At 32.3% G+C, this 11,384-nt stretch overlaps 1 protein-coding gene across 1 annotated transcript; it reads left to right on the top strand.

The window, feature by feature from the left end:
- The first annotated feature begins 2,067 nt into the window (after positions 1 to 2,067).
- Positions 2,068 to 9,633, top strand: LOC111898756 (cellulose synthase-like protein G3). Its single transcript, XM_023894632.3, has 6 exons — positions 2,068 to 2,705; positions 3,215 to 3,367; positions 3,588 to 3,713; positions 7,963 to 8,406; positions 8,488 to 8,835; positions 8,918 to 9,633. The coding sequence occupies exons 1-6, from the start codon at positions 2,124 to 2,126 to the stop codon at positions 9,458 to 9,460; spliced, it is 2,196 nt and encodes a 731-aa protein (XP_023750400.1). The 5' UTR covers positions 2,068 to 2,123; the 3' UTR covers positions 9,461 to 9,633.
- The last annotated feature ends 1,751 nt before the right edge of the window (positions 9,634 to 11,384 follow it).

The following is an 11,384-nucleotide window of genomic DNA, read 5'->3' as shown; positions in this document are numbered from 1 at the left end:
TTTATTCAATAAAACATATATTTTTTTTAAATTAGTTTTTTTCTTTAAATTTAATTCACAAACACAATAAAACATATATTTTTTTAAAATTAGTTTTTTTCTTTAAATTTAATTCACAAACACAATAAAACATATATTTTTTTAAAGTTAGTTTTTTATTCAATGAAACAAAGATTACATTAATTTAAAATACACAACATAAAATAATAATAATAATAATAATAATAATAATAATAATAATAATAATAAATAAAAATGCAACCACAAAGAACTTAAACTAGTTTTAAACCGTTATTTTTAATGACTAAATTTTGGGGACTCTCTTAATTTTTGTCAAGCTTTGACGTGTTTAAACGGCGTGTGTTTCGTGTCTTCATATTGGTGCATGGTCACAACAAATGGTTCGGCTTCGTCCATGTTGTTTATAACAAAGTTATAAATCCCATTGACTTCAAGGCATTTTACCCTCATGTCGCGAAACTTGGAACATATTTCATCAAGATTACGACTTTGGCAACCCATATCATGGAAAACGTTTCCAACTTTTACCCAAAAATAAAGGAGGTATTTCTGGGTCTTCTGAAACAGCTACCCATGCTAAGCTAAGTTCTCTTCTTCATTTTCTGACCAATTCATCCTTTTAGGAGTCATTGACTTTGAGAAGAAGAAAAAAGAATTGTGTGAGTAAAATGAATGAATAAGTGTGGTATTTATAGAAGTGGTTTAATGTTGTTTGAATAGTAAAATTTAAAAAAAAAAAAAACAAAAAAAAAATTAACCCTAAATATGACCGTTACTGTGGCACCCAATCACAATTTTTGTTTGCATTCGTTGTCCCGACCACGGCTCCTCACGACCACGAACCACCACTAGCCACCGGGATGGTGTGCACGGTCGTGGTTCGTGGCCAGCTAGACCATGAACCTGTCCGTTGCAACCATACCGGACGGTCTTATGTCATCTGTTATATCCACCACTAACCACTATAGTGGTGGGTGCCACATCAGCACCACATTATTTACTACTAACCAAGGGATACCTACCACTAAACACATCACTCCATATCATTTTTTAAATAAATTTAATTCAAAAATACATAAAAACTCATATACTTTTTTTTAAAAATACTAATTTTCATTAATTTAAAATACTAAATTACATTAATTAAAATGAAAAAATAATGTTAAAAATAAAAATTACATTAGCTAAAATAAAAAACAATAACAATAACATTAAGAATTAAGAATTAAGAAGCTAAAAATACCAAACTGCTCATTTGTGTTTTTTTAAGCAAGGTTATTCCATTTTGGGGAATTTGTCAATTTTTGTCAAGCTTTGACAAGTCTAAAACGTTGATGATTTATGTTTTTATATTGCTCAATGGTCACATTAACCGGATCGATATCGGCTTCGTATACGTTGTTTATAACAAAGTTGTAAATTCTATTGAACTCATAACATTTAGCTCTCATATCGCGCCACTTCAAACATATTTCATCAACATTTCGAATTGCACAACCCATTAAACCATGAAAAACACTTTCAATATTTCTCCAAAAAGAACCAGAAGTTTGACCAACGTCTTCTTCCGAAACTGTCATTTCTCTTCTTCCTCTTCTGACCATCTCTTATTTTTGGAATGCATGTTTTTTAAAGGATCAAATAACAAAAATGTATCTAAAAGGAGAAGAAATGTATGAAAAATAAGAAGATGAGTAGTAGTATTTATAAGTAAATGTTGAAGGAATTGAAAAATAACCGATAGGAAGGAGGAAGAAAAGGTAAACGAGATTTAATGCAAGAAATGAAATTATTGGTCGTTTGAAATCGTTGTCCGGAGTACGGAGGGCCATGACCACGAACCACCGGGGTGGTGTGCACGGTCGTGGTTCGTGGCCACCTAGACCACGACCCACTCCGTGGCCACCATACCGGATGGTCTTATCTCGAATGCATATATCGATAAGGAGACTATCTCCTGAAAATAAACTACTTTAAATTTAAATAAAAGATAAACATATGAATTGATAAGCCTAAATCCGATAAGCCCTGATCTCAATACTTATAAATATTAACGGCCATGAACATCTCCAAACACACTGGAAAACACCGAGAGGGAAAACATGGGATTAGGACCACCTCTTCACACATACAAGCACATGCCATGCACTGTCTTCAACCGTCTATTTGCAATTATTTACATTTGTGCCATCGTCGCCCTTATCTACCACCATTTCCTCACCCTCAGCCACTCCACTACCTTCATCTCCGTCGCCATCACCACCTCCCTCTTGATCTCCGACCTCATCCTCGCCTTCATGTGGGCCACCACCACTTCCTTCCGCCTCCGGCCCATCCTCCGGCAAGTCTTCCCTGAAAACCTAGAGAAAGTCCTCGACAGAAAAGATTTTCCGGCCATGGACATATTCATATGCACGGCGGATCCCTACAAGGAACCACCCATTAACGTAATCAACACTGCGCTGTCTCTTATGGCTTACGACTATCCACCGGAGAAGATTTCTGTGTATGTTTCAGACGATGGTGGGTCGGAGCTTACTCTTTTTGCGTTCATGGAGGCAGTAAATTTTGCTAAGATTTGGCTGCCGTTTTGTCGGGATAATAATATCATGGATAGATGCCCGGAAGCATATTTCAGCTCTGAACGCCATGGAAGGGCTGAGCTAGAGAGTGAGGAGATTAAGGTAATTAGAACTAAGATTTTAAAAACTAGTATTTTGTTATCTATATATGTTCTTCTTGCATTATTTTTTTTATTAGTTACTTCACTCGCACTAACACTCACATACATTCATTAAAATTAATTTGTCCAATCAAACTTACCAACCCAATTAAAATCGATTGATTAGTGTCACGTATCGAATTGTAATTGGATTCGGTTTAAACATTTTCAATATCCAATTTAGAGATTGACATAGTCATGATTTGCTCAAACTAAGATATGATTTTTTATAGCCTTTTTGAGTTTTGTGTTTGTCTTTTTGCTAGATTTTTTTGATGTAAATTATTGCCATTCTAAAAGAATATATTGAACACGTTCCGTGTAGAGAATCATTTTTATTTTTCCTAATGTGTTATTATATCCGTTAATACCACGTAATTCTTTTCTACAACGTGTTTGTTGCGTAAGCTGAGACGTACGAACTCATAGATTTTCCCTCTAAACGATGATGTTCATGAGTTTTTACATTAGGCGATTTATGAGAGCATGAAGATGAAAGTGGAGAATGTGGTTGAAAGAGGTGAAGTATGCCCCGACTACATCATGAACGAACTACAACGTCAAACATTTAACAAATATCGAACCCCAGGGTTTGCTCGTTCACATCACCCTCCTATTATTCAGGTATATTTTTTCTTTAACTTTATATGTATAGCTTAAAATGATATATCGATCAATATAAAACATTATGAACTTGAGCCATTGATTCAAGTAGTCATCCTATATGGTCTTTGATTTTGTTATCCATAGGTCAAATCACCATATTTATGAATGGTCCTATACTTGTTTTCATGTAAAAAGGACATTAAACATTCAATGGTCTTAAACATTTCTTTGTTGATAGGTATTGATAGATGGTGCAAAAGAAAAGGACAAGAAAGGGCACTCCATGCCAAATCTTGTGTATGTATCAAGAGGAAAAAACATCAACGTCCCACACCATTTCAAGGCGGGTGCTCTCAATACATTGGTAAGATTCCAAAACTTGTTTTCATTCTTTTTGGTCCAAAAAGACGTCTTTAGTTTTATTGGACCATATTCTTAATAAATAGATATAAAGCTAGTAGCGTTAAATGTTTGGACAAATGATAAATAATTTGATTAATATCGATAAACATGACATTTTCAATCTAAAATTTGGTAAACCAAAACATCTTAGTGGTAGTCTAGGTAAGCCCAATCAATTAATACTAGCAATATTTTAAAGTAAATTCAGGACATCATGACGAAATTATATTTCTCAACGACTCCTATTAAAGAGTAACAGTTTCAATCTAATTATGATAGATGATATAGGGGTTGTGTGTTATATCTAAAATACAGTAGTGTTTTCCATAAAAATATAGAAAGATTAAGATTGTTTTGACCCGGCCCCGCCCCGCCCATTTCATTTATCTTGTATTCTTGGAGGAAAAAATATTCAACTTATTATTCAACACATCTATTTTGTCACTCTACTTTTGGTAAATTTAAAGTACCACGACCCATTCCATTTATCTTGTAGAAAAGAATATTCGACTTATCATTCAACACATCTATTTCGTCACTCTACCTTTGTTAAATTTAAAGTACCAAATGACAGAAAATAATGTTTAGAAAGTTATATATATATATATATATATATATATATATATATATATATATATATATATATATATATATATATATATATATATATATATATATATATTTGAAACCATGTTAATTTTGTGAAATCATGAGACGTAATTTAAAAATAATACAACTTATATTTTGTAAAATATCACTTTTATCATTTCAAGTTTGAAAATTTTAAAAAGGGTAAATTACATGGAAGGTCCCTGTGGTTTAGGGTAATCTGCGTGTTTGGTCATTAATAATTTTTTTTTTAACTCGGACCGTCCCTATTTTATATTTTTGTTGCACGTTTGGTCCCTATCTGTTCTAAAAAGACTGATTTACCCTTAACTGATTTATTTTATATTTTTTAAGTTATAAAATAATTAAAAACGGTATTAACTAAATGTTAAATTTTGATGGTTCCCACCACCTAATTACTACTCCACCCAACTCACCCTCACCCTCTTCTTCTTCGTAAACAACCCAGAACTTCATCTTCTTCGGTGACCCATAACTCTTCTCCGAAGAATCACCTACAAATACGAAGCTAAAATCATAATAATGTCTTCTCCAACAAACCTCCACCAAACCCAAACACATTCCATGAATTGAAAAGAAAAACAGAAATCGACTAAGAAGAGATTGATGGAGGAAGATCGAAACTTGATGAAATCGATTGATCCCCTAGAAACCTCTGATACTCTCCGGAAACCTTCTACCTACCCATCCCACCCTTTCTTACTCCTATCTACCTTCATCATCGTCCCATTCTGTCCTCGTTCCACCATTTCTTTGATGGAAAATGGATTGCCACCGAAACTAAATTGATTTCTGAAATCCAAAACCAAAGTTATCCTAAATAAAACCTAAAATCCAACTTGAAACCAAAATCAAAGTCATCCATAATGAAATCTAATATCCTTGAAACCAAAACCAAATGAAATGAAATAAAAACCTAAATCCATTACTAAAACAAACCAATGTTGGAGCTATTTATAAAATATGTTTTTAGAAACATCATAAAGATTGATTGCATAAATTTTGATACTTCAAGTCGATGGTTCAGTGGTGACCAGCGAGAGAAAGAAGAAAGAAAGGGAAGAAGGTATTCTGATAGGCATAGCAACCGCTTTCTTATCCACCATCGTCGGCTACCATGACTTCATTTACAGGAGGACAGAGATCTGGAAATAGATTGTAGGTGTGTCTTGAACTCCTACAGGGTGTTTGGCTTAGCTTTTCACAACCAAAAGTCTTTTTTGTAAAAGAAAAAAAACAAAAAGATGTTTGGCAAACTAGGAACTTTTGAAGTTTTAATACAAGAAAAAACATCTTTTTGGAAAAGTCAAGAAATTCTGACTTTTTGTAACTTTTTGGAAAAGATCTTTTAAGCTTTTAAAAGCTAAGCCAAACACCCCCTAATTTCCAACGAAGCACTTCATCTTCTTTAGCAAGGCTGCAAAAGGAGATCTGAAAATTGATTTCTCATCCTCAAATCAATCAGTGGGTGTTGGTCGGTACCGGACATAGGTTGAAGGACGAGAATCGATGGCGATTCCGATCATCTTTTTTTTTCTAATGAGGCATAGATGAAAACACGAGTGGTGCAAATGATGTCTGGTGGTTTTAAATTTTAACTTACCAGAGATGAAGAGAAAGGATAAATGGGAAGAGAAAAAGGTGTGGGTAAAAATGTCAAAATAGTCTTTTAAAAAGTGGTAGGGATCAAATATGCAATAAAAATATAAAATAAGGACAGGTCCAAGTTAAAAAAATTTGTTAGGGACCAAACATACAGATTACCCTAAACTATAGGGACCATCCGTGTAATTCACCCTTTTAAAAAATTACTTTAACCCCCATTATTTCCACCTCTCTCTTTTTTTAAATTTTGCTTTTATCCATCAACTTTGAATCTTTTAAAATTTCACTTTCACTTATTCACGTTCTAAATTTTTGTGTTTACCATTCGTAGTATATATATAGTCTAATTTTTATATGGTTACTGCCCTTCGATTTTGTAAAATGTCGTTGACCTTATCGGCTTTGAACTTTGTAAAATTCGTTAAGTTAAAATAAAAATAAAATTAAAAAAAACTAATTTATTACATGTTTATTTTTATGTATGTATTGATATAAATTCGAGGTGGTCAATGTTTCAACGTAAATTTAAAATATTTGTTCGTTAACTTAAAATAAACAAAAAAAAAACTTATTTGCTTTTTTTTCTTATGTACGTGTGATTTTTATGCTTTAGCAACCTAAGATCCTCCTAAATTTCTATGGATACGTTGGTCCATGACTTTTATTATTTGGACGGAGTTCTACTTAAAAGAAAATACTTTGTAAACAAATATATAAACACACGTTAATACTTTATAAACAATTTATAAGAAGGATAAAAAGTCAGAAATTTCGTATTTTTGTTGGGTATGACAATAAAGTTAAATAAAATATTATTTTACTCATTATCCAATAGCAAATGCCTTTTGATAAATTAAAGAGATAAAGAAAATATTGAAGCATTAATATATGGTATCCACAGATCTTGAATAGTGCATGTTTTAAAATACAGTGCACATGGTATAATTTTTTAAACGTTTATCATTTCATGGTATATCTTTTTAATATATTGTTTATGTTATATTTATCTAATTTAACTAAACTATTTAAAATAAATCATTAATAATCCTATCATACACAGATCTAGCACACACGGTTGTTGAATTGGAACCGATTAGTGGTATTTAGTTGGTTCCTGATTCTATCAATCCATTATTTTCGGTTTTCGTTTATTTCGGTTCCAATACGAACACCTTCTTGGATAACACACTTTTTAATAGACAAAAACAGGAACCGGTTAATGGTGTTCGATCCGATTCTCGATTCAATGTCCACTCTTTAATTAGTCTTCGATTATTCCGGTTTCGGTCTAGTTCCAAAACAGATTACATCCCTGTCAATTTTAATACGTAATACGTGGATTATCAATTAAATTTAATAATATATAAAGTACATTGCTAATCATAATTTAATTACCAACTGTGTTTCAAATACTAAATAAATTAATTAATATTTTAAGGGACATGTATTACCCTTCACAATTATTGATTACAATAAGAATAATCATAATAACTAGAAAGGGTATCGGCACTGCCACTTTTGGACTAGATTGCGAATCCTTCAAAGTATTGTGGCCGACAATGAAATTAAAAAACTTTGGTGGCCAATTTCTTATACCTGAAACTTCACTGTTTATAAGTCCCTTAGGATTTAATTATATATATAATACTTATTATTAGCATTTTTTTAGAATGGATTACGGATTATATATACATAGTGTTTTACTCTTAAATTTACACCATAAAGCTGGTGGACGTGATATCTGATCTTACCACACTTTTGGCATGTTACTTAGCGTACACATCATTTTCCCCTCACCCCACAAAACTGATAGGAAATGGATTTTGATTATATATATAATGTTTTTATCTATTTTTCCATAATCAATACTTAATTGTTGTAAATGGTAATGTAGTAATCTTACTTTAAAACTTGTTTTTACATACTAATTGAGTTTAGTTTTCTAAGCTAATCTAATTATCACTCATTTTTTTAAGCTTCGAGTATCGGCTGTACTGACTAATGCACCTATAGTTCTTACTCAAGATTGTGACATGTACTCTAATGATCCACATACGCCTAAAAGAGCATTGTGTTATATTTCCAATCCATCGGTTCGACCCCAGTTAGGATACATCCAATTTCCTCAACGTTATCATGGGCTCAACAAAGATGACATCTATGGTGGCGAGTTCTTACGCTTATTTGTAGCAAACCCTGTTGGAATGGATGGTTTACAAGGCCCTTCTTATGTCGGAAGTGGTTGTTTTTTCCGTCGTCGAGTTTTCTTTGGTGGCCCCACATCAATGGTGCTACCAGAAATACCAGAACTCCGACCAGACTATGTGGTGGAGAAACCCATTACGTCAGAAGCCATTATTGAATTGGCACACCATTTGGGTGAATGTAACTACGAAAACAACACCAAATGGGGATTCGAAGTAAATCATATAAACTTGAAACTTGTTATTTGTAATAACATAATACAGTATAAAAATATTTGACTTCTTTTTTAAATGTAGTTAGGCTTTCGTTATGGGTCACTCGTGGAGGACTATTTCACAGGATATCGATTGCAATGTGAAGGATGGGAGTCTGTATTTTGCCACCCAAGTAGGCCAGCCTTTTTGGGTGATGTTCCAATCTCACTCATCGATGCAGTTAGTCAAACAAAAAGATGGGCTATTGGACTTCTTGAGGTTGGCTTCTCCAAGTATACACCAATGATTTCCGGGTCACGATACATGGGTCATGTCATGGGTTTATGCTACGCACACTATGCCTTTTGGCCCATTTGGTCAATTCCCATTGTTATATACTCATTTATCCCTCAAATCGCTCTTCTAAATGGATTATATATATTCCCGGAGGTACGTATTTCAATTTTTGGTATTTATAAACATATGTTCGAGTCCATTTAATTACCTTTGAACATGTTCTTTTTAAATGTAGGTGACAAATCCATGGTTCTTGTTGTACGTTTTTGTATTTCTTGGAGCATATGCACAAGATTGTTATGATTTCATCTTATTTGGAAGCACGTTTAAGAGATGGTGGAATGATCAACGTATATGGCTAATTAAGGGATTATCGCCTTACTTGTTTGGACTTGCTGAGTACATTGCTAAACATTTGGGGATAGCTTCACAAGGGTTCAATGTGACAAGCAAAGTGCAAGATGATGAACAAAGCAAGAGATATGATCAGGGTCTAATGGAGTTTGGGGTCCATTCCGTAATGTTTTTACCCCTCGCAACAGCATCAATTGTTAGTTTATTCTCGTTGGTAGTTGGAATAATTCAAATGTTGAGCATTTGGGAAGTGGAGAAATTGTTTGGGCAATTGTTTATAGCTGGTTTTGGGGTATTGAATAGTTGGCCAATATATGAAGCCATGATACTAAGGAGTGATAAAGGAAGGATTCCTATCAAGACTACGATCAGTTCAATATGTTTGGCAATCCTTCTCTGTGGTGGAGCTTTCCTTGTACTATAAATCTTGTGTTAGTAATTAGTTATGATAATAATAAAATATATTTGTAGTAGCTAAAGCTTTAGTAGTAACAATTTGTTTGGTATTTTTGAAGACGGTTTTATTCAAGCATATATAATATCATGTATTAGACTATTCAATACCCCATAACCATTCACTAAGTCTTAATTATCATATATCCTTGTTCATACATTTAGTGTAACAAATATCTTTTTTTTGTTGGCTATGATCTGAGAAGCAAAAGTCCAAAACAGAGATAAACGAAACACAATGAGTATGTATGTGTGGGTGTGTGTGTCTATTGTGCCATCAACAAAAACAGACAACAAGAAAGGGGAGCCACTCAACCTTTTGTTTAGCTAAACTGAACAACACATGAGGTAAAACACAACTAATCTTTATAGATCAATTAGGGTTTATAATGAGGTAAAACACAACTAATCTTTATAGATCAATTAGGGTTTATAGATCTATAATGTTTTAAATTTATGAACGATTCAAATTGTAGGATGATAATCAATCAACCTTGGATTCACAGGTTTGACCTGGTTTACTTTTATATAAAGTCATAAATTGAGAATGGGAATTGGGAATGCCTCTTCAAAATATTTATATTTATAACAATAAACATGTATTATTTAACAAAAATATCATGATATCAAGGATAAAAATACATTGTTATTTGTAATGAAAGTTGCAAGCAATAAAAATCGGAAATAGTGATATTAATTGGTTTGGCGCGTGTTTGGCAAGATTAGTTGGAAGTTAGTAGCTAGAAACTGTAGCTTTTGGCTTTTAATTGTGTAAAGTTAGATATGAGTTTTTTGTTTAATAGAAAAACTAAAAGCTCCTATCGCCAAACATATTTTTTATTTTTCGGGTTTTTTGAATCTTTCAAAATCCCTCAAAACCTAGGTGCCAACTTCGCCGGATATTATTACATCATTAGCTTCATAAAGTGGTTGGCATTAGTTGACAACGACAGGTCAATTAAGTGATAAATGGGAGATAGATGTTAATCTCTTAATGACTTGACCATATAATGGAATTAAGAATTAAAACTTTGATCATAATTAGGTAGTAATGTCATGGGACATGATAGAAATATAACATATGATTTGACATAAACAAAAACATCAACAAAGTAGCTTTAGCATGTGACTAAGGTGGTGTTTGTTTTTTAAAGCGAAAATTCATGAAGTCTGCGGACCACCTCTGCAATCCTCTGTAGCAGAAGAGAGAGGTGGAACAAACGGCTGCAACATATAATAAGAAGTATGTTTGTTTTTTAACATCTGCAGTAAACTGAAATTTAAATAAAATAACTTTATAAACTGAAAATAATTCTCAACACCAAAATTTAATAATTTTAGTCTTAAAACATTGAAAGGATATTAAAAAGAACATGTAAAAAACGAAAATATAAAACTTAAAAAATATAAAAGAAGCTATTAGTTTTATTCTAGAAAGAAAAACTAATTTTAAAAAACATAAAAAAAAGAGAATAATAAAGAAAATTAAGAAAATATTGCAAACGATGTCTACAAAGTTCGTAAAAAATTAATACGTTAACTGAAAATATTATTAATAGAAACTAGGGATGAGCAAAAACCAAACCGAAAACTGAAAAACCAAAAAAAAACCGATATAACCGAAACTGAAAAACCGAAACCAAAGCAATAACCGACGGTTTAGGTTTGAATTTTACAAAAACCGAAAAGTAACGGTTTGGTTCGGTTTTGACGTATAAAACCGTCCAAAAAAACCGAACCGACCCACATATACATATTTATATTATGATTTAAACTTTTAGTTTTAGACTTTAGACTTTATCTCTTTAATATTTTATGTTTATTTTCAACAAACTGTTAATGGTGTTAAACTTTGATTTTTTGAACACTTTTATGTTTTTATAATACTAGAATTC

This window comes from Lactuca sativa, chromosome 6 (genome assembly GCF_002870075.4).
Source record: "Lactuca sativa cultivar Salinas chromosome 6, Lsat_Salinas_v11, whole genome shotgun sequence".
In the NCBI taxonomy this organism is placed as follows: Eukaryota; Viridiplantae; Streptophyta; class Magnoliopsida; order Asterales; family Asteraceae; genus Lactuca; species Lactuca sativa.
This window is presented reverse-complemented; position numbering and strand designations above follow the sequence as displayed.

What these genes read in the sequence shown, in the direction of transcription:
- LOC111898756 (XM_023894632.3), top strand. Translation starts at nt 2,124, where the DNA reads ATGGGATTAGGACCACCTCTTCACACATACAAGCACATGCCATGCACT. An exon ending in ATCACCCTCCTATTATTCAG is followed by an intron (nt 3,368 to 3,587) that starts GTATATTTTTTC and finishes CTTTGTTGATAG; the next exon opens with GTATTGATAGATGGTGCAAA. An exon ending in ACACCAAATGGGGATTCGAA is followed by an intron (nt 8,407 to 8,487) that starts GTAAATCATATA and finishes TTTTAAATGTAG; the next exon opens with TTAGGCTTTCGTTATGGGTC.